A 22,546-nucleotide genomic window follows, 5' to 3' on the forward strand; every position below is an offset into this window, starting at 1 on the left:
CATAAACGGGGTACAATAATAAACAGTCGTGGTCTGCACACTGTAGTTACCAGGGACCAGGTGAAGACACGTGCTGGCAGGCAAGACATCTGGCCTGCTGTCCTTCACGTTGGAAGAACGTCTTGTAGGACTTGGTTTCCCGACTTGCACAGGAAGTAATTAAGTTTATATATATGCTTGGGGGGTGGGGGAGCTGCTGGATCTTCAGAGCTTGGAAGTGATATTCTGTGGTCTTAAACTATCCCTTAGCTATAGTTTTCTTCACAGATGAAATCCAGACTTGTGTGGATCTCTGATGCATGTTCCAGCCAGGCATAGTGGTACACATCTTTAATCCCAGCCCTCAGGAGGCAGAGGCAGAGGCAGAGGCACGCTGATCTCTGAGTTCAGGGCAGCTTGGCCTATATAGTGAGTTTCAGGCCAGCCAAAGCTATAAAATGAGGCCCTGTCTCAACAAAACACAACAAAGAACCTAATACATATTCTTCTCAGAGCAGTGGGAATGGCAGACATTATTTGATTTCCCTCCTTCTGCCATTCACAAGGAGACAGTGTGTCTGGGTCTCTCGGCTTCTTCATGAATACTGACTGAAGGTGTGTCTTTGCAGGCTGGGAGTAGTCCTCCACCCACGACGGCTCCAGTGTCTTCCTTCTCTCGCGCTTCTGTGACACCGTCCAACCAGGACATCTGCAGGTAACCCTCTGCTTCACAGGCTTCCGTGGCCTGGGTTGGCCAGAATTCTCAGTTTTCCATTTGCTTGATCATTCCACCTTTGGTCTAAACAGCCCGGTTTTGTGTGCTGTTTGCTCGCCAAGTTAGAACCCAGCCTCATCTCCCCACTTGGACGTCTGCTCTCTTTAAACTTGTTTTCCTTTCTGTGCTTTCCTCCACTGTTGTGCATACAGTTCCAGTGCAGTGTTTTCTGAGTGTTGTTACTACAGTCCCATGCAGTCTGCTGTTGTCTTGAAAGCTCCTCCATGCCAGAGTGCTCTGACACGAGGGCTCACTGTGACAGTTATCTGTAAAGACACATTACAGGCATCCAGGAGAAATCCCTTTGGTTCAGACTGGGACCAAGCGTTGAGGCCTGCTAAGAACACTAAGGCCAGAAGAGCACTCAGATTCTCAAAGTCACTAAGTGATGTGGGTGAGAAGACCCAGGATACTTTGGAAAGCTTTGACTATATGGAAAGAACTTGTTCTGAAGGGAAACTGGTGCTTCCTCAAGGTCCATCTCTCAAAAAGAACAGGCTCCATCAGAAAGAGAAAAGAGCAGAACACTGCCCACCCCTCGACCATTCCAAACATTCTTGTGTCTTACCCCTTTCTACCAACCATTCAGCTGCCTCAAAGAGGGAAGTTGGCAAGGGGAGCTTACGCATCCCACTTTTGGAGGAGAAAGTTGATGGTGAGACCAGGTTGAGAAGCCAGCGACTGCTCCGGTACCTGTTCTCACTCTCCCGTGGCTCAAGTGCCAGCAGCCTGCATAGGTTCCATGAGCTGGAGAGCCATGCCAGCCATCTACATACTGCCAAGTCCTCCAGCTGGCTGGCAGGGAGCACAGACTTCTGTTCTGATGAAATGGGAGATGACGATGTCTTTGAGGATACATCATCTGCCAAACTGAAGAGCAGGGTCCTGCGTGCGCCACTCTGCTCAGTAGAGAAGGACAGTGACCTGGATTGTCCTTCTCCGCTCTCTGAAAAATGCACCCCTATCTCTCCCGTGTCCACCTCAGGGGATGCCTGCAGGTTGGTTTGCCAGGAGCCACAGTCTGGCTCTCTCTGCTAACACCTTCATAACCTTACCTTGATTTAATACATGAAGTTTCTGCAAGGTGAAGTAGTAAGACATCTGTTGCCAGCTGGAGAGCAATTTTATTTTCCAGGCAGTGATATCATTCGGAAGCTCATTTTATAAGGTGCAGAAACTACACGTATTAAACCAACTGCTCTCAGCAAAATAAGTAGGCTTTGCCTAAATATGTGGGAAGGGGATTAGTACCTCCAGCTTTCTAGCTTGCCCCTGTGAATGGCCTGTCTCCAGTCGCCTGCCCGCACACCACCCTCCCTCCCTCCCTCCCTCTCTTGCTCCCACACTCCCTCCTTTCCTTTCCTTACCTTAAGTGTGTCCTACCCTTGCCTGGGTCCTAACTCTACTCCCACCTTTTTCTTCCTTGTACAGTGTCCTTGCCAGACCCAATTTGAGCTCATCCGTCCCCATTCCTGTCCCTCTCTTGGTCTCCCCTTCTCAGTGTCAGCTCTTACATTTCTTATGGTTGGATCAGAAAACCCATTTCTCAGACAAGTCTAGCCAGGTTTGGGCCACGCCCTCTCAGAACAGCTGTTCCTACCTCTTACCCAGCTGTTGGAACGATCTCTGTTCTCAAAAGCCCAAGTTCATGGAAGTTAGTAGTTGAATCCAAGAAGTTTCCTTGGAAATAATGGCTGCTTTAATAATTCTCACTTAATGCCATGAGTAGTCCCCAAGATAAATGGAGTTACAGAACCATTTGGAGCTTTAAGTGGAGACAACATACTGTGATCTCTGCTCCATCTCCAAGAGAGGGCAGGAGGTGTAGCTATGTGATGGTGAGGGTGTGACTTCATAGAGAGCAAGCCTTTTAAGCCACTGTTGTGGAGGTGAGAGCTGACTTGGGTTTCATTCTTCCTCCAGTGTCTTGTGTTCTGGAAGTGTCTTTATTGTTGCCTAAATTTTACCTTTTAAAGTTTGAAGTCTTCCCTAAAAATGCCTCTTTTGTCATTTCTTGTGTTGTTCTTCCCTTTCTGTTGCCAAATGCCATCCTGATGTTGCTGATATGGTAAGCTGGCATTCAACCAATCGTGATTGGTCTCATTTGTGCGTGTGTGTCTCTGTGCTGACAGTCACTTTTATGGTGCTTATCTCTGAACTCTTAGTTTGCAGAGGAATTGGCTTTCCGGTAGAGCATCACCTTCCCTGTCCTGGCCCTTCTTTCACTGACTAGTCTGTTTCCACCATAGGATCTGCCACTGTGAAGGCGATGATGAGAACCCTCTAATCACCCCCTGCCACTGTACAGGAAGCCTCCATTTTGTGCATCAGGCTTGCCTGCAGCAGTGGATCAAGAGTTCGGATACACGCTGCTGTGAACTCTGCAAGTACGAGTTCATCATGGAGACCAAGCTGAAACCGTTGAGGAAAGTACGTAAGAAGGGGGTGCTCTGGGAGAGTCATCCTTTCAGACTCTACACCCTGGCCACCTGTGTTCACTGCTTAAAAATCTGGGCACTGGAGTTCATGTTGTAGATCATTGTTTCTGATAGTGATGTATCAGGTCTGACCTTCATTCATAATGCTTCTCTTTCCTTCACATTGAGACTATTGGGCCGTCCCTCTTCTCTCCTGTGACAGCTTGCTCAGCATTTCACTTCTTATGTACTGTCTGTTTTGTGTTTCTGGTTAGGACACACTGCCTAGCACTCGACCTAGTTTAGCACAGTCAGTTTGTTTGTGTGTGTCTTTGTTAAGTGTCTGTCAGATGAAAGGGTTCATGGATAAGGAGGTGCCCAAGTCACTGCTACCTTCCTGGCACCAGCTGCCTGTTCATCCTTGTCAGTTTCATATATCTCTTTCTGTGCCCAGCACAAAAGATCACATTTGGAAGGAGAAAAAGAGTCCTACTGTGCCAAAAGCATTACTATATAAGTTGCTAGGGAACTCACACATTATGGGGCCGATTAAATGCTAAGTTACTTGGCAGTGGAGCACACGGAGAAAGAAATGATCTTCGTGGATCAGTCTCATGGGAGGAAGGGCACTGTAAATCGTTTGGCTTTGGGGGAAGTTCTAGATGTGTAAGATTTGCAGGCAAAGTGAAAGGGCTCTATAGGGTCAGATTGCCTATGGAGAGAAGCATCCACTGAGGCAGTGAGTGTGAGCACCTTAGGAGTGTGAAAGGGCTGAGCTGTGGGCATTTTAGGAGAGAGAATCCAGGCACAGAAGACACCAAGATGCTGACTGTGCTTCAGTTGGGAAACCCAGGGATCTTGCTACTGCTAAAACCCCCACAGAAAGCACTTGGGTATTTGAGAAGGCAGGTGTAAACTGCCCAAGAACAGGTTTGGCCTGGTCAAAGTCTCATGGGACCTACTCTGTGTGAATCTGTCACATGATCCCGTAACACTTGGATAGTATAGATAATCAATGAAGCTCTGTTTTCAGCTTAGCATGATAGTCTGTGGCCATCATTAGCAGAAGATATGCAGAATGTTTACACTTTGTTCTTTCTCTCTACTTTTATGTCTTTTCTTTTGCTTTGGGAACCAGTAAATGACAAGGCCAATCTGTTTGGAGTAGGTTAATGAGCTCCTAGAGGGATGGCACTGGCAGAAGCTGCTTGTACCAGGAACTCTTGAGCATCGATTCCAAGCCGTTGCTGCCAAAGTAGCAGAGGACCAAACAGTGAGACCCTTCTGCTATTCATCTTATAACATAGATATGACTCATTCCTAGTGTGTTGTGGGGTCATCAGTCTTCTTCCATTCCTCCATGTCAGTTAACACACAGCAGCTTGGTCTCACCTGCCATGCTCCTTTGTCGAGCTCTTCATCGTCTGCTTATAGGAAAAAGAGACTAGCGAATGGGAGATCACTGCTCATCTCAATCCTGCCTTCTCCATTGCACAGAAGGTTGGCTGTGTTGGCTACCTTGTTGAAGCCAAGTGGTTTAAAGTAGTTTCGGGTGTTTGGGCAAATTGATCTGGCCTGGGAGTGGGAGGGAAGGAAAACAGATCACAGCCATGAGCACCAGTCACCCCCACTGTGGTCCTTTGCTCCGAGTCTGGGTCTCATGCTCTCTGTGCCTTCTTTTTCAGTGGGAGAAGTTGCAGATGACTGCCAGTGAGCGCAGGAAGATCATGTGCTCAGTGACGTTCCATGTCATTGCTATCACCTGTGTGGTCTGGTCCTTGTATGTGCTCATTGACCGAACCGCAGAGGAAATCAAGCAGGGTCAGGTGACAGGTGAGTGCCTGGGCCGTGGACACAGGTCTCAGGGCCTGAGGTTCTGAGGTTCAGAGCTCTATTTCTCTTGGGCCACCAACACCTGGGTTTGTAAAGGGTGAATACCGAGGATGAGACACTAAGCATCTCTTTGGATATTTCTGTGTCTTCAAAGTCAATCACAAGAGATGAAACTTGAGACCCCTGAGAGAGCAGGGTAAACCACACTGAGAGCCCTGCTTTTGGGGAGGGAGGATTTGATGAGTAACAATCTACGTACTGGTTGTGGAGTTCAGAAACTGTGTCCTAGTTACAAACTTAAATGAGTCTCCTGATAGGCTAACTGAGTCTTCTCCCTTCCCCCTTGCAGGAATCCTAGAGTGGCCTTTCTGGACTAAACTGGTAGTTGTGGCCATTGGCTTCACTGGAGGACTTCTTTTTATGTATGTTCAGTGCAAGGTGTACCTACAATTATGGAAAAGACTCAAGGCTTATAACAGAGTGATCTATGTTCAAAACTGTCCAGAAACAAGTAAAAAGAATATTTTTGAAAAGTCTGCACTAACCGAGCCCACCCTTGAAAATAAAGAAGGACATGGAATGTGTCATTCCACCACAAATTCTTCTTGCACAGAGCCTGAAGACACTGGAGCAGAAATTATTAACGTCTGACGGTGTGGAGGGTGTCATCCCCCGTGTCCACAAAGAGCTGAAGGAGTTTGTTTACTGCCAACTGTGTTCCTTCCTTCTGTTGTTCAATAGCAGAGACTGGGCAGGTGACTATTAGAGTGGCCTCTCTTTCCTCAATCCTCCTTGATGTGGATATCCTAGAACTACTGTGGGGTGACTGCCACCGGGTCCCACTCCGCCAGGTCCTCTGTGGGCTGGGAAAGGGGGACCCTAGTGACCACAATGAGGAGCTGGCTGAGCTCCAGCCCCAGGTCTTGAGCAGAATAAGGAAGTCAAAAGCTAGACCAGGGTACAGAGCAGCATGGGGAGACTGGTGGTGAGAGGCTCCCCAGAGGACAGAGCATGGTACAGAGAGGCTACTGCTGGTGGGTGGGCTCCCTTCTCACTGACGAGCTAGGGGCGAGTAGGGAACAGTGTCCGCACACACAGACCCTACCTCCTCAGCTGATGTTGCCGCATTGCTGTGGGGCAGAGAAGGCCTCGGGGCCCTGTGTCTGCTGGGGTGTGGCTCACTGGGCAAACAGCACTTTATGAAAGTTTTTATTGTGGAATTCCTGTGTCTAGTGGGCGTGACACTTAAAAGAGTGTCACATTTAGGCATGTTCTCTTTAATGCCCTGTTATCTCTTTGCATCAAAATAGATTTGAAACCATTTCTGCCTTATATATTCTGAATAGTAGGATGTCCTTTCCATGTCCAAAAAAGACTGGTGACTTTCAAGCAAGACAGACAGGTCTGAGACATTTTTCCTTAACAGAGCCCATGGGAGTCCATGGATGCTAAGGACATACTCTGTTTTTGAGCCTGTCTGCTCACAAGCCCACCCATACCATTTCTGTTTTGTCAATATTGAAATGGAAGGGTTTTGGGATCTAACGGATCTGAATCAGGCTGAGGATTTAGGAAATGCTCCTTTGACTGACAGAAGTCTCCAGATGGAGTGGACACACACTGTGGATACCCCTGTGATCCACCTCTTTTTCCCACTGTGCTGAGGGCTGGGAGGTCAACAGGCCGGCTCTGGGATGAGGCCTTGGTATGAGCAGTCAACCGCCATGGGCCACTGCGTCACTGAGCTGGCCCACATCCACTCATTGCCTTAACTAGACCTGACAGATCATTTAGGGTCCTTAGCTCCACATGTGATCCATTCTGTCTTGGGGGTTACCTCCTACACCGTTTTTCTCAAGACAGACAAAGCCAAATCACCACCATTAAATGGCCTTTGTCCCATTAAAAAGTCTGCTGAACTTTTTTTTTTCTTGAAGGCCATTGTCACAGTGCCAGGCAATAGTCAACTCACAATGTGACAAGAGGGACCCCAGAAGTGTACTGTCCCAAGAGCTGCTGTTGGTAACAGGGGCTTCAGAGCCTCCTGAGAGGGGGGGCAGTGCCTGGGGTCCTGAGCTTCGCTGCTTTACCTCTCTTCCGCAGAGACTGAAGAATCTGAAGGTGAATCTTCTGTGGTTCCTAGTAGAAGCCCTGTGTTTGATTTGCAGGGGCAAGTGGAGGCTGGGAGGCTGTGGGAGCAGGTTTTGTCCTGTTATCACCTTGTCTACTCTCTAGGGCCGTGGGGTTCAGTCGTGGAGCTGTTTCGCCAGGGATTTCAGCCATTATCCAATCAGGCCACCCCTTAGGTTAGCCTGCTCCCTCTCCCAGACCACATAAGCCTCCCTGTGCCCACTGTGCCCCAAAGTGCAATTACTCACACACCTCCTCAGTCTGGGGACACTGGTACTATAGACTGCCCATCAGAGAGCCCTGACTATTCCGTTTGGCAGCTGCTGCGGCTGAGTCCCCGACCTTGTCCACCTGTCCCTGATGAGATGCTCCAACAGTGGGTGGGCAGTCACGTGAAAATGGAGATTGTTTTAAGTATGTAGTCCCAACCAGCCGCTGAGGCTTCTGTAGAGAGGGGAGTGTACCTCACTGGGGGTAGTCCTGCACAGCTGTCCCGGGGGCCTTGTACCTCACATAGATAAGGTGACATAGAACCATGGCTTTCATGTTGTTCTCTTCATTTCAGGAAGGCCTAATGCCATCTCTTCTCTGGCTACTCTGATGAAATCTGTCGTTCATCCTTCTTCCCCTCCCAGCTACCCCTTGCTCATTTTCCCTACAGGTTCTCTGATCTAGCAAACAGGTGTACTTGTTGGTGACTCAGTGCAGGAGACCAGCAAGGCATGTGCTGTGAAGCATGATGGCAGGGCTCCAGGTCTGCCCAGGCTCCCCTAGTCCTTGCCTGCTTGCTTCTGAATACTTTTGCAGGATTATCTATTCCATTTCTCCTCAGTCTGAGCCTGGATGTAGTAGGAAGATGGCATATGGCTGAACCAAGCAGATCTAGGGTGACGCCTCAGGGCCAGGAGGGCTTAAGCTTGTGTGTCAAATGCCGAAGAAGGAAATAGTCTCAGGGTGTCACCGTCAGCTCTAACCTGGCCTTTGCCCCACATGTCATGGACCCGTTGGCACACCCTTGACTTCAGCTGCCACAGGTAAATAGGTGGGGTGATGCCCAAGTTCATTGCAAGAATTTCCTGGAAATGTTGTGAAGTTCTCTCCTTACTCCGGTCTCTCTGTTTCTCCTTTCTGGCTTTAGCACACTCTTTAGTCATGTAGGCCTGGTTTCCAAGACTGTGGGTGTCTCCACCTGGACTCAGATGTGCAGGCCTCAGGCAGTGGGGGAGGGGACAGGCCTTGGGTGGTGTCTACATGACAGGAGGCCAAAGACTGGATGGGCAGGGTGAAGAGCTCTAATCTTGTGGGTGTGGTCAGATGCACATGCATATTTGAAATACCACCCCATCAAATCTGGTTTGAAATAATACAGCTTGTATCTGTAGCCCAGGAAAAGCCCAAAGCATAGGGAGATGGGGCATTTGTCTTTGTGTTGGAAGTGATTGATGAAGGTGTGTAACTGGTGCACATTTAGATGCAATGTTTAAAGTTGATTGTTAATAAAAACCAAATTTACACTGGTGTGTGTAGTGTAGTTTCTAAAAAGCACTTCACATTTTAAATTTTTCTTAGACAATTTCTAGTAATCTAAATGTCTAATTTTTTAACCGTTTTGTGTGTGTTCTCTGTTTCTCAGTATTAGCGCTTGAATGATTCTCTGTACAGGGGATTTGTTTGTGCGGTACATGGGGTGTCTAAAGGTAGCAATAAAGCTTTTCTTTACAAAGGAACTTGGTGATGAGAGTGTTTTCCAGTGGGGAAGCAAGGATGCCCTTTCCGGCCCACACATCAGTGAAGAATAGTGAGGCCGTGGGGAGAGGGGCATCCGAGGTGAGAGTAGAAGACGATTCGAATAGATGCTAAGATCCGGGTGGCATTTGCTTTGGTGTCTGGGTTACTTTGTTTAGTCACAACAAACCTGCCTCAAGGGACAAGCATCAGCCAGATGCCCTGCTGGAAGGAAAAGGGGGGATGCAGACATGGATGCCTGTGCTAGCCCAGGGCACAGAAATAGATGAGGTGGCTGCCCTGTCCTTCCAGGGCTCCCCTTCTTTAGGGGAAGGCTATTCATTCATGATGGCAACAGCAGAATCTAAGATGTCCTTTAGCTGGTGAATGGATACCGAAAATGTATAATGGAATTTTGTTCATCTACAAAGAAACATAAAATATGTAGGTAAATAGATAGAACTGGGAAGCACTTATACTAAGTGATGTGACCCACATACAGAAAGACAGATGTCACATGTTCTCAGTCATATATGGATCTTAGCATAAATTCAAATCTTTAGATTTGTGTGTTTAATATGGAAAACCCATGGAGTCCACAAAACTAGAAAGCGGCCGTTGGTGTGGAGCTGGGGAAGATCTCGGGAGCTGGGGGAGGTAGTAGACTTTGGGTTTTTATTGGTGATCGAAGGAGAACAGGGAATTTTGGAGGTGACTGGAACATGGCATGTGGAGTGACACCTGCTGTAAATGAACTTTATTGTATAACAAACTCTTCATTCAAGAAGTTTCTTTAGGCACCTACTGCGTACGCGCAAGCAACCGGACAAAGCACACATAGAATAAGGTAACCCTGACCCAACCCGAACAGGCGTCGCTCACTCTGCTGCACTGTGCTACTTGGGTGGAAGCACTGAGCTGGGCGGGGATCCCTGTACTGTGTACATACTTCCACCAAAGACAGGAAGAAGCAGCATGTGCTGAAGCTTTGTGATGTCCCCCCATCCTCAAACAGTCAGGCCCAGGAGCAGCACTGCTAACTTGGAAGGAAGAGGTACCAGCTGCCCGAAGGTCCACCTAGAGCCTGCCAGGCAAGCTGGGGTCTGGCTGGCAAAGCCACTGGCCTTTCCGGAGAGATGCTGGGCCAGGGAAGGCCAGGCTTAGATGGCTACACTGTTGGGAATCCTGTCTGGTGACAGGTAGTAGTAGGGGAGCTTTTTGTTCTTATTGCGCTCAGCGATCACACTGACGATGGCCTCCAGGCTCTTGCGGAATCGGATCATGGCTTCTTTCACTGGCTTCTCAATGAAGTGCTCCTCTGGGTACATGCCCAGAAACAGCTGAGGGGCAGACATGCAAAGACAGTTTAAGATGGTGCCATATAGACTGCTAGGTCTTGTCCCGCCCAACGAGGCTTCCTTTGGGAGAAGAAGGGGTATCTACTCAACTCTCATCACCTTTGACCTTTGCCACCTGCTGGGATTGAGACATGCATACACACAGTGGGTACTACTTGGCCATACAAAATGTAATCCTGTCTTTGGAACACAAATTAACCTGGAGGTCATTGTGTTAAGTGAAAGAAGCAGATGCAAATACCACATCTGGGATATTAAAGACTGCCATCTCACCAGGTGCAGTGGCACACACCTTCAGGCTCACCACTTGGGAGGCAAAGGCCGGCAGATCTTGTGAGGTCCAGGCCAGCAGGGCTACATAGTGAAACCTTGTCTAAAAAAGAAAGACTTGCCTCATAATCCCAAAGAAGTTACCAGAGAGGAGGAAAAATGGCAAATTAGTGAATTCAAAGGAGGGTAGAGTAACGCTGTACAGCATAGTAGGGTAAATAGTTAATAATGTAGTATATATTTCTAAAGTAGAAGATTCTGAACGTTACACAAGGAAATGATAGGTCAGATGCTATAACTGAGCAGTATCAATGGATACACTATCATAAATATGCAAATACGGTGTGTCAGTAAAAAAAGCAATAGGTTATACAAACACCACCCCCGTTCCCCCATGAGAGGCTTAGGGCTGGATTTTAAAAGGCAGTTCCTTCCTTGTTGCTAGGTGGCTTTTAAGACAAGGAAGTACAGGGGGACCTGGAAGGTCTGAACTCTGGAAGTTCTGTGGCTTGAGGGTCCTTCTGGCCTGTCCTTTGTCTTTCCCATCTTCCTTTTAAGGCTTGAGATAGGCCAAGGCCCTGGGCATCAGGAAGTGGTGGTGTGGGGGGGGACTATGCTAGTTGCTTGCCGACACCAGTGTCTGTAAAGTGTTCAGTGGCTGGAAAGGAGTGGGAGATCTGGGGTTTAGTTTGCAGAAGGTAAGTCAGACTTGACATCCTTTGACCAAGAAGTCAGTCTCCTAGGAACAGCTCCTCTGGTCCTACTGAGCCCAGAAGCAGCACATTAGCAGGCCTGGGACAGGCTGAAGGGGCTCAGCCAATGGAACAGCACTAAACATTGCACAGGGCTGCCTCTGCCGAGACTTTGCTTAGTTAACATAGCTGTGAGTACCTGGAAGGGACACCGGCGCTCTGACTTTCCCTGTAGGGAGCCAGGAAACCACATGGAAGAGATTTATCAAAAACTGCCAGTGAGTTAGGGGGTGGTATCACACACCCCTCTCTGATGACTTGGAGCAGAGCCTGTGCCCTCCACTGCCAGCCCATCCTGGGCTCAGACCCAGGCTGAGGACCGGGTGGTGAGGTCCCCGCCCCCCTCTAGCAGCTCCACCTTAGAGGTCAAGATTCTTGGCTGTAGGTGTCCAGCTAGAGCCTGAGCCCCAAAGCCCTAGACTGGAGAATTGGTTGAAACTGCAGTGACCTACACCACCTCCAGCAATGCCTAGTCTCACCTCATTTTCCTGGAACTGGCTCAGTGCCCACACTGCGCCTAGATGCCAGCATGAGCGGCCGCGGTCTGGTAGAGTGTCCACGATCTGCTCGATGGTCACCACACCCTTGGCCGTGGGCGGTGGGGCCCGCATAGTTGGAGGAGCATTGGGGATCCAGGAACACCAGTCATACTGTGAGAGCAGCGCCAACAGTGTGGGTGCCCAGGAAACCCAGTGCCTGCCCACCTCCGCCCCACATGCTTACATTTTTCCTGGTTCACAGGGAACCGGCTTAGCAGGCTCCACTCCTCCCTGTGGGCAGCACCCGCCTCTCTCTGATGGCCCCACCTCACCTTCCTGGACCCTCTCCTCTCCTGGTTCCTCAAGCCACACCTTCCACATGTCCCCATACCACCTCCCCCCCCACTTCCTTCCAGGGCCCCCAGGCCTCCCTCAGGGATGTCCTTCCTCTCCCTCCTCCCTCCCCCTTTCCAGGGCTTGTAACTGTCCCAGCCAGGTGGGTGCGTGCCTTCAGGTATGCTTGCAGAATCCATTTGTGCTGCTGCTGGTCCCAAGCTCAGAGGCTGCATGGGGATGGGTGAGCCAGCAGGGCAGGAGCCCGAGGTGGGGGAGTCCGATGGTATGAGGGGTGGCTCTGACTGTGGGGTACCTGAGACGGTGATACCCCAGAGAGGGCTAGCTAGGCCTACCTGGCCGAAGTTTACAGCTGCATGCTGGGCCGAGGCTGTGAAGATCACCACAGTCAGGTATTCAGACAACTTCTCCCTGCTCTTGATGGACTTGGGGAAGCCTAAGATGGAACCACAGACCATAAGCCTATCCCTGTGAGGGACACCTAGCTCGGCCTCTGATCTGGCTTCCCCACCCACACTTTCCAAGATCTGCCCAGGCAAGACACTCAGAGAGGGAGGGGGGTCTGCTCTGGGGGAGGCATTTGGTGGGCTGGGTGCCCTGGAGCGGGGGTTGGGTACCCTTGGAGGCAGGGTCTCCTGCCTCCTGTTCCTCATGCCTTTGAGACACACGGGCTCTGCAGCAGAAGCAGAGAATTGTGGCAGCCTACCTGAGGCTTTTCTGCCCCGCATGCCGTACACGTAAACATCCTTCACAAAGTCCTGCAGTTCCTGGTCCTCCTCCACCACTTGGTCATTCTCGTAGTAGATGTTCACCACCTCAGTTGTGAACCTGGCTCAGAAGGGCCAGCAGGAGTGGGTGTCCAGCGGGTCCCTCTGGCAATCCTGTCACTCCTTAACGTCCTCCGCCCTCTCCCTCCATCAACACCCAAACCAGAAGCAGGCCTGCCTCACCATACTCTTCATCAGGGTTTCCCTTTCCCACAGAACCTGGTCACAACTCACGACAGGATGGCCTCCCACACCAGCAGTCCGTCATCGCGATAGAAGTAGTAGGGGATGTCCTCAGTGCTGTCCATGCCCCGGGCCTTGATGGCCTCCGGGAAGCACAGGGAGGCATAGGTCAGGTCCTGGACAGCCCTCTGCACCATCTGCACATGCCCGCCACCCCCGGTGGCATTGGCCTGGTGAAAGAGCAGAGTGCCTGAGCTTGGTTGCTTCCCCCTCAGCTGTCCATACCCAGACTTCCCAGCTTCATCTGTGAGAAACTTGGAGGCCAGTGGAGGCGGGGTGGGGGGACTGGGCACAGAGAGGGCCAGCCTGTGTCCTGTGAGGTACAGTGAGATGAGTAGGGCAAGCTCCCACTTCCGTGAGGGGGTGGCATGGGGATGCCCATCCAGTGCCCTGGGCATGGTACAGCTGCATCAGAGAGCAGGCTTTTGTGCAGAACACAGCTTCTTTCTGGGCAGCCACTCAGCTTTGAGGAGCTGGGCACACCAAGGACCTGGATGCGCAGGGGTTCAGCATCCAACCCTGAAGGTCACAGGCAGGAAGGCAGGGGTACGGGAGTGTGAGAGATGTTGCAGCTGTCTTGTGAGGTGGGAGGTCAGTGGGTTGTATGGAGGAGGCTCACGGAGACTGGAATGGGACAGGATGCATAAAAAGGTGACAGACAACCCGGGGAAGAAGCCATGATGGTGTGCAAGGAAGAGGAGAGCTGGCTGTGGTTGGGGGGAGGGCCAGTCTCCCACACTTTCCAGATCTCAGGGCTGGAGCCACCAGGCAGAGCTCTTCCAGGCTCCATGTGAGGAGAGGGCACTCACCTTGTCAAAAAGGCCATACTCGCAGATAAGCTGTTCCCGGGCCTTCGTGTTGATGGCAATGGTAAACCTCACATGGGCCACCAGCAGCTGGGGGGAGGAGAAACCTCAGCGAGGATCTGGATCCTCACTCGGCACTCCTGGGCCAGCCCCAGTGCAGGGCCACTGTGGCCCCAGAGAGGAAGTGAAGGTCTGTGTGTACATCTTCCTCCCAGCAGCTTTAGGAGGCCTGTGGACACCATTGTGATGCTTGGTGGTAATGACCCTGGTGCTTGCCTAGGGCTTCATGGTGAGCAATTTGACCATCCTCCTCTGTGGCAGGAGCCCTGTTTTGACCTATTTTATCATGAAGAGACTGGAGCACCCATATTTTTAGCCCGTAGTTGACCCAGCAGTCAAGTGCTGGTGGCACTTGGGAAGAAGAAAGTGACTTAACTACCTTTTCAAACTCTGCTTCCTGGCCAGCCAGGCTGTGTCAGACTCTGGCCCTGGCCCCTGAGCATCTGTCCCAGAGCCCCTCTTTGCAACCTACTCCTAGCCCCCCACCCCCACCCCTTGGGATGCCAGCTACTCTTCCTGTTGTTCTTTCCTTGCAGGTGGAGCCACGGCTGACTGTACCTTGAAAACGGGGTGCACAGCAGGCAACTGGCGGTACATGGCAATGCCAAACACCTCAGACATCAGATGTGTGCGTAGAAGGTGGGTGATCGTCTGATGGACGTGGAAGTCGCTGGAACGCACCCAGATTTTGGCCAAAAGCCAGTCATATTTTGCATCCGAAGGGAGAAAAATTGGGTTCTTGTCTCCAGGGGCTTGGTTGAGCTGGTGTGTTGAAGAAAGAGAACACGACACTTTATTTCTCCTTTATAGCTGTAAGAGGGCCTGGCCCTAGGGAAATTCCAGAAGAATCCAAACTTTGACCGTGACTTTCAAATCACAAGAAGCATGTGGGGAGTGGTGGCGGGCCCTAGTGACACATCTTATAACCTGTTTGTGAGCCGTAGATTCCTTGTCTGTAACGTGGGGACAGTGATACAGAAAAGGAGCAGGTTGCTGCAAGGGACCATGATTTCCTCCTTTGCCGTGCCCACTGCCTGACTTCCTCCCACTTCACCCACTTCTGCTCAGCAGCCCACGCCGTTCTCCTTCCCCCACCCTGCCCTTGAAGGCTGGTGTTCCCCAGACTCAGCTCCTCCTGGACCTGGGCTGGGACCTTATGCTGCTGAGTCCCCATTCCCAGGTCAGACTTTGCAGCTGGAGCCCTGCCCCAAAGCCCCGCCCTGAAGCCCCGCCCCGAAGCCTTGCACCCAAGGGCCGGGCTTGCCTTTGCCCTTCCATTTGCACTCAGTACTTGGGCCAAGTGACTTTTCTCTGAAATGTGAAGAGTTTGTTATCTGTTATTTAAAAACTCCCTTCTTTAAAGCCAGAAAATGAGGCCCCTGAAGTCCTTGGTGATTTGATTTAGCTGCTGACACTACTGTGTAAGGTAGCCCATTAATTATGTCTCTGTCTCCTACACCATGCCAGGTTGTGGTCTCTAGCATTGTTTGTGAGAGCAGCCATGTCTCTGGTGGTGGTGGTGGTGGTGGTGGTGGTGGTGGTGGTGGTGGTGGTGGTGTGTGTGTGCACATGCAGTAGTGCTCATCAAACCTAGGAGCTTGGGCAGGCAAGGCAAGCACTTTCCTGCTGAGCCACACTCTCGGCTCCCACTCATTCATTGCTCTCACCAACCTTCACCTCAGAACCTGGAGGTGAGAGACCCTGCGAGTCTGGAGGTGACAACTAGTGCTCCCCCACCTTGTCAAACAAGGACACTTTTGAAGACCTAGCATTCCAGAGGACCTGGGGAGAGCAATGTCCCAGAAGCAGGTTCTAGAACCAAGAGTAGCCAGGAAGGGCCTTGGGGGACTGTCAGTGCAGAGACTCCCAGTAGAGGCCTGGGAGCCGACTTAGCTGTGTTCCCTAACTAATATGGAAGGTGGTTTTGCGGTTTAAATGTGATGGCCCCAGGTGTTTGAACCCTTGGTTACTAGATAGCAGTACTGTTCTGGAAGGTTTGGAACCTGTAGGAGCTGGAGCCTTAGGCTTTGAGGCTCCACCGCCCAGTCCACTTCCAGTGTGTTTGCTTCCTGATTACGAGCGGAACCGACGGCTTCCCATTCCTGCCGCCAGGCCTTGCCCTCCATGATGGACTGTATTTCCTTAAACTGAACACCCAAATACCTCTCCCTCAATTTGCTTTCATCCGGCATTTTGTCACAGTGACAGAGGTTACAAGTGGCTTCCTGATTTGTCTCTCCATCCAAAGTAGCACAGGCCAATAGAAATAAAATGCGAACAACACAAATTCAAATTTCCAGGAAGTCACATCTCTTAATTATATTTTTAGTCAGCCATATTTTTTTTTAAAGAAAGGAAAACATGTGAAACCTGAGTAAATAATACATGAAGCCAATCTGAAACTAGTACCTAACAGATGCCATTTTTTACCCTTCCTCTAAGTCTTTGGATCCTGGTACACACTTGGAATTTTCAGTGGGTCTTGGTCCGGATTACCTGTGTTTTTAAGAACGCAGGAGCCATGAGAGGCCAATGGCCTAAGCCACTGTCCCCTGGGGGAGAAGGCAGGGCTGCTGGGGGAGTAGTTGTCTCCTGTGCTTGGGGATGAACAAGGAGGGACCAGGGAGACATTATCGCCCTTCACAGTCTTCTTGTTGCTTGTTCACTAATGGATTGTCATCTACCTTTACCAGATAGTTTGAGATAAAATTTAAGTGGTCAGGTTTAAGTAAGAGAACTCTGCTCCTGTGTTCTCCCAGGGCAACACACTTGCTATTTCCAAACCATCCTAGGGAGCTAGTGAGCAAGGTCCTCAGAGCCCTGGGCCTTCCAACGCTCACTCCGTTTCCTTAGCTGTCTGGCCCACAGATGGCTGCCCTGCATCCTGCATCCTAGATGCACAGTCATCCATCCTACTGGGGCATCCTCGGACACTGACTTCAGTTTTATATGTTATCAGTAAATCCTCACCACAGCCTGGCCCGTGGCTGTTCCTCACCCTTTCTGCTTTGCAGAGGGAGAAAGTGAGGCCCTGAGTGACTCAGGCACTCTGCAGGTCACTGGGGTCCAGAGCTGAGCCCTGATGCCCGATTTGCTCTGCCTGCTGTAGCCCCATCACACTGAAGTTCCCTTTCCTCCCTGTCTGACCCCACCACACGTGAGCACCCCTGGTGGGCTTTTGTACATGGCCCGCCCCATCCCCATGCCCAGTCTCCTCCTTGTTCCAGGTCGTCTATAATATGCCCAGGACAACATGTTTGCATTATTTTAAATGCTTTTGAAGTAAGGCCATCCTTTGTTTCTGACTAGTAAGTAATATATGCTTATTATTTTAAACCAGTGGTTCTCAGCCTTCCTAATGCTGTGACCCTTTAATACAGTTCCTTATGTTGTGGTGACCCCAACCATAAAATTATTTTCATTGCTACTTCATAACCGTAATTTTGCTACTGTTATGAATCATAATACAAATATCTTTGTTTTCTGATGAAAACCGTTCCTATGAAAGGGTTGTTGGATTCCCAAAGGGGTTGTGACCCACAGGTTGAGAACCACTATTTTGAACTCTCCCAGCTTTACAGAAGAGTACAAGAAACCGTGGGAATGTCACTTCACATCCAGCCCCAAGGGTTCACTGCCTCTGCAGGTCTTTGTATATGTGTGCATTTATGTCTAATTTTCATAAACTAAGCCTTATTATAAACTAGGCCTATAAATTATTATAAACTAGGCCTCTTCTGACTCTGCTCACTTGTTCCCCATTCTGTACCCAGCCTGGTGACCCTGTGCCCTGTTTCACCAAGCCCACACCAATGTCTACCCATGTAAAGTATATGGTCTGTGGTGTGCTGCGCTCCTACATTCGTTTTGCATACATGAGGTGATATCATCCATGTTCCATATCTTGCTTTTCCGCTTTGGTAATAGACTTGCGGAGACCCAAGTCATCTGAGAGTTAACGTAGTCCTCTTGGAAGGTGCACAGTGCTGCAGTACTTCCTGGTTTGGACACGGTTTCAGCCCCTCAATCCTCTTCTCCATTCACTCTGTCTGCAGTCTCACACAAAATCAGTGCCATGATGCCCACTCTCTAGTATGCTACTCTGCTGATCCTCAGAGAGGCTAATTCAGCTAGTGCAGTCTTGGCAGGGGACCTCCGAGCACCGCTTCAGTTGTCCTGGCCACGCCAGCCTCAACACTGAGACCCATGGTCCTTTTTCAGCCCAGCCTGAAATCCAGACTGTTGTAGCAGAACCCATGGGCCCTGCTCAAGTGCTGACCCCGGAACCATGCCAGCCACTGCCCTGGGCGGCATCCGTTCTTCTGGGCAGGCATAGAGAAAGGGTTAACCAGATCCTGTGGCTTGTACAATGCGCTACCTCCTGCTGGCAATGGAAAGAGCTGAGATTTAAGCCAGGCCCCTGGTTCTAGGAGGCTCTAATAAACATGTGTCTGAGACAAACTAGTTCAGAACACCTCAGTGGTAACCCATCCCTCTCCTGGCCTCACCTTTTGGTGATTTCCCACATCCCCTGTGTCTTCATCTAATGCTTCTCACTCACAGAGCTTTCTCTGTCTCATAAGAGGCTGAGGACCCCTGGAGTGCTAAGGGGTGGGAGCCTGGGAAACTATGGGTAGGGACCTGTAGCCAACTGCTTTGATTAACTAATTAAAATTTTGGCCGGGCGGTGGTGGCGCACGCCTTTAATCCCAGCACTTGGGAGGCAGAGCCAGGCAGATCTCTGTGAGTTCGAGGCCAGCCTGGGCTACCAAGTGAGTTCCAGGAAAGGCGCAAAGCTACACAGAGAAACCCTGTCTCGGAAAAACCAAAAAAAAAAAAAAAAAAAAAAAAAATTTGACACTAGGTATCATTCTGTAGCCTAGGCTGGCCTTCAACTGGGATTATTAACGTGAGCTATACTGCAGACTTGAGACAGCCAGCTTGAATCCCACCTCTGCGGCTCACTATGGGCACCTGTACCTTAGTCTCCTTAGCTGGGTGAGATGGTAATCTGCATTCCACAAATGCAGACAGGCACTGTGTGAAACCCCAACAGTCATGTGCTTTCCAATCCAGAATCTTCAGGATGTCAGCAATGCACATGCTCCTTGATATGGTAAGTCTCTCCTCTGGGTCTGGGACAGCATAATGTATTTGCTACTTATATTCAATATGGCAATGTTTCTGTAGTGAACCATTCATGTATCTTATTGAATGGAACAAAAGTTCTGAACCTTGTGGTTCAGAGGTTTATTTAAAACTAAGAGATTTGCTGGAAAATTTAAAATGTGTCACAGTTTTACAGTGTCTTGGTCTTTTGGCTAAGATCAAGCATGTGTCTGCTCTTAGGTACTTAACATACAGCAGTTTTCAGGATTTCTTAGATTTCCCAGGCAAGGGCTTTTGGACTGTGCAGGTAAGCCTACACATCCAGTCAATATTATTCCCATTCCACTCACTGTCCAGGTCACAGGTACTGTGTGCTGAGTGCTCGTCTTCCCACCCCCCACGGGGTCTCTGTAAAGCCCTATCCCCCAGGGACCTTTGCCTTTCCTAGCTTCATCGTTGCTGTCTGCTGTCAGCTCTTACAGGGCAGGTAGATGAAACCCTGTGCTCACCTGCCTGCCTCCCATGAGACCGCTCCCGGCCCTCCACTGTCCTTGGGGTTGCAATAATCTACTTACATGGAAGGTAATGCCCCGGGACTGGTGAGGACTCTGACATTGCTCAGTGGCTTCTGATTGCAGCTTAACTCCTAGCCTCACCAACTGGCTTGTGTGGGCATGTTTACTTGGGAACACTGGTCAGGAGGTGGGTAAGAGGAACAGCATGCCATTGCAGGACAAGCCCAGCCCAGTGTGCTTAGCCCAAGGAGGGACTTTCTCAGAGGGGCCTGGGAAAGCCACCGTCTGTCTGCCTCTTGCTGTGCAGAGAGCCTGCTTCACAGCATCACTGGGTCCCAGTATTTCATTTTTCTCTTCCGACCCAGTGGAAGTTGGAGTGAGAGTTGTCAGTGACCCTCAGCAGGGTGGGTGGAGCTGCCCCAGAAGCTCCTTCCCAGCCTCACTCCTGAGATCTAAGCCATGCAGAAGGGCTGGAAGTGAGAAGCCCACCTACCTGGATGGCAATGGGGACAATCTTGTTGGCGAGGTTCTTATATAGCAGGCAGATGGGTGCAGCCAGGAACTGGTGTGTGCAGGGGTCAGTTTTGTTGGCGTCGATGCCATCCAGAAGCTCGTAGTCCACGATGAAAATGTTCCCTTCCTGCAGGAGGCAGAGGAATATATCCAAGCTACTGTAAGCAGAAATGGACCCGAGAGCCAGGCTGGGAAGAGGATGTGAGTGATGGCCTTCAGGACATCCCACCTCCTTCCCTGTAACTTAGTGTGTAACAAGCACCTAGAAACTGCTAACTAAGAAGTGTTTGCTCCCCACTTGAGGGTTCACTGGAACCAAATCTGGGGTGTGCGTTTTTCACTTTGGGTCAGACGCCTGCCGCCTCTGTGAGCCAGTGTTTGTCACTGGAGAAGTGTCTGTCTAACCTATTTGCCCTCTCTTCAAGGCCAAGGACACAGGCACAAGTCCTCAGTCTCTCCTGTAGTATATATTTAATACAACAACGCACTTTACATTTATGCTCAACATGGTGATGTTCCTGCAACAATCCATTCATGTATCATATTGAACAGAACAAAAGTTCTAAGCCGCCTCTTTCATGGTTCTGAGGTTTATTTGAAACCAAAATATTTGCTGCAAAAATTTAAAATATGTCACAGTCTTGGGTTCCAGAAACAGCTAACACCTAGCAGGACTCACACACCAGGATACAGCCTGGAGCAGAAGTCGTCATCTTGTAGAAACCGGATTTGTCCCTTCAATCAATAGTGAAGAATTCTTTGGACTAGTTGCAGAACCAAAACAATGATCAAACAGACCACACCTTGGCCAGGACTACTTATTAAGCCACATCTTGTCTCATGTCCCAGGTCTTTCTCTATTTAATACTAAAGCTCATGTCAGTGCCCCAAGATGGATTTGGGGCACTATCTCTTCCCTCCCATGTGTCCACATTGATTACATCTCTCTCTGCTTTTTACTGTATTACTTATCTCTTTTGTTGGCGTGTTGGGTTGGGTGGCCTCGCCTAGCCTATTTCAGCCTCAGGAACCTGGGCTTTTGTCCTAAAACTCTGGCTACAAGTGGAATTCAGAATCTATGGGCTTCAATGTTCTAGCTCCAAAGATGGTTTACACATGGAATTTTCAAAGCTAAGATGAAAGACTGGCCATGACTAACTTAGGTTCATTGTAACTGAAACCTGCTTGATTCTCATAAAGGAAGTTGTAAGACCACTCTGAACAGTTAGAAGGGGTAGATGAGAGAAGCCAAACACCCAGATGCCCCTTCAGGATCTAGATCATGTTTAATGCTGAACAAATTGGACACTGTCATCCAGGACAGGGTCCTCCTGGAAAGGAAGAGATGGGAAGGGGTGGGGCTACTCTCCACAGATGTGGGGGAAAACAAAGTCCTTCAAGGGTTCTTCTATTCATGTTCCAAAATTAAATTTCACTGAGAAAGATTAAAAAATATTTAGGGGGTGGTAAGATAGCTCTGTGGTAGAGAGCTCTGTGTGTGAGGCTCTGGGTCCAATTCCCAATACTGAAAACAAAACAATTTAGGAACTATGACTTTTAACACATCACTGAGGCTGTCAAAGAAAGATGTCAGGAATGATGGAGGGCCCTAAGAACTGTGCTGGTGTGTTACTTGGGGACAGTGGAAAAGATAAGGTAGCATGTATGTAAGAGTTTAGTCAGTGGTGACTTAGATTATTGGATAGTTGCCTAGTGTTCTAAACCACAGCAGAACATCATGATCATGTGTTTGAGGGGTCAGCTCAAAGTGAAGATAATCTACAAGCCACCTTCCCTGGAAGTGGCAGGGGCTCACCAGTAAGAGGGTGTTGTCTTGGAGAACAAGCAGGGGCCTACTTTTGGGTGACTAGGGACAATGATGGCTGTTCAGGTCCTCTCGGTTCTGAGATGTGCTGGTTTCTGTGCATGGGAATGGGTGCAAGGAGTTGTTTTTGTTATTGCTGGCTGTCCACATGGTTAGGTAGTATCCTGAGACCCATGCAGGTCCAGAAGAATGTGGAAGGGCTGCCTGTGTGGGTCAGGAACCCAACTTCATTTGGGTGAGTCACCTCCCAAAGGCAAATAGGCAGGAGGTTCAGGCTGAATGCTAAGTGTCTGGAGTCTCAGCGTGAGCTGGGTACCTAGATGGGGTGACCAGAGGCAATGAGGCTACATGGACAGCTGGAGATGGGAGGCTCCGTGGTGCTGGCTGCAATGGGGAGAGAAGACAGGATACTAGGGTTGTTGTTAGGACTATCAGCAAAAACAAAACAAAACAAAAACAAACAAATAAAAAACCCTAAAAAGCCGGGCGGTGGTGGCGCACGCCTTTAATCCCAGCACTCGGGAGGCAGAGCCAGGCGGATCTCTGTGAGTTCGAGGCCAGCCTGGGCTACCAAGTGAGTCCCAGGAAAGGCGCAAAGCTACACAGAGAAACCCTGTCTCGAAAAACCAAAAAAAA

The 22,546-nt window shown here is 49.8% G+C and overlaps 2 protein-coding genes across 5 annotated transcripts in view; one reads left to right on the top strand and one right to left on the bottom strand.

Moving 5' to 3' along the window:
- Positions 1-8,861, top strand: part of Marchf8 (membrane associated ring-CH-type finger 8) — a 74,331-nt gene extending 65,470 nt beyond the window's left edge. For 2 of the 4 annotated variants that reach the window (XM_052719448.1, XM_052719449.1), the window contains exons 3-8: positions 609-694; positions 907-1,752; positions 3,004-3,184; positions 4,340-4,444; positions 4,857-5,004; positions 5,354-8,861. In XM_052719448.1, coding sequence (XP_052575408.1) covers positions 609-694; positions 907-1,752; positions 3,004-3,184; positions 4,340-4,444; positions 4,857-5,004; positions 5,354-5,655 — 1,668 coding nt within the window. In that variant the 3' untranslated portion in view covers positions 5,656-8,861. The remainder of the gene's footprint in view (positions 1-608; positions 695-906; positions 1,753-3,003; positions 3,185-4,339; positions 4,445-4,856; positions 5,005-5,353) is intronic. The other 2 variants (XM_052719447.1, XM_052719450.1) reach the window with 2 other exon arrangements.
- A 740-nt stretch (positions 8,862-9,601) lies between these two features.
- The window catches only part of Alox5 (arachidonate 5-lipoxygenase), a 52,222-nt gene continuing 39,277 nt past the window's right edge, over positions 9,602-22,546 (bottom strand). Inside the window, exons 7-14 of the mRNA XM_052721184.1 lie at positions 20,066-20,212; positions 14,507-14,710; positions 13,892-13,978; positions 13,074-13,252; positions 12,779-12,900; positions 12,408-12,508; positions 11,719-11,889; positions 9,602-10,199 (exon numbers count right to left, since the gene is read on the bottom strand). Coding sequence (XP_052577144.1) covers positions 10,020-10,199; positions 11,719-11,889; positions 12,408-12,508; positions 12,779-12,900; positions 13,074-13,252; positions 13,892-13,978; positions 14,507-14,710; positions 20,066-20,212 — 1,191 coding nt within the window. The 3' untranslated portion in view covers positions 9,602-10,019. The remainder of the gene's footprint in view (positions 10,200-11,718; positions 11,890-12,407; positions 12,509-12,778; positions 12,901-13,073; positions 13,253-13,891; positions 13,979-14,506; positions 14,711-20,065; positions 20,213-22,546) is intronic.

The sequence above is a fragment of the Peromyscus californicus genome, unplaced genomic scaffold (assembly GCF_007827085.1).
Source record: "Peromyscus californicus insignis strain IS unplaced genomic scaffold, ASM782708v3 Scaffold_6__1_contigs__length_162567912, whole genome shotgun sequence".
In the NCBI taxonomy this organism is placed as follows: domain Eukaryota; kingdom Metazoa; phylum Chordata; class Mammalia; order Rodentia; family Cricetidae; genus Peromyscus; species Peromyscus californicus.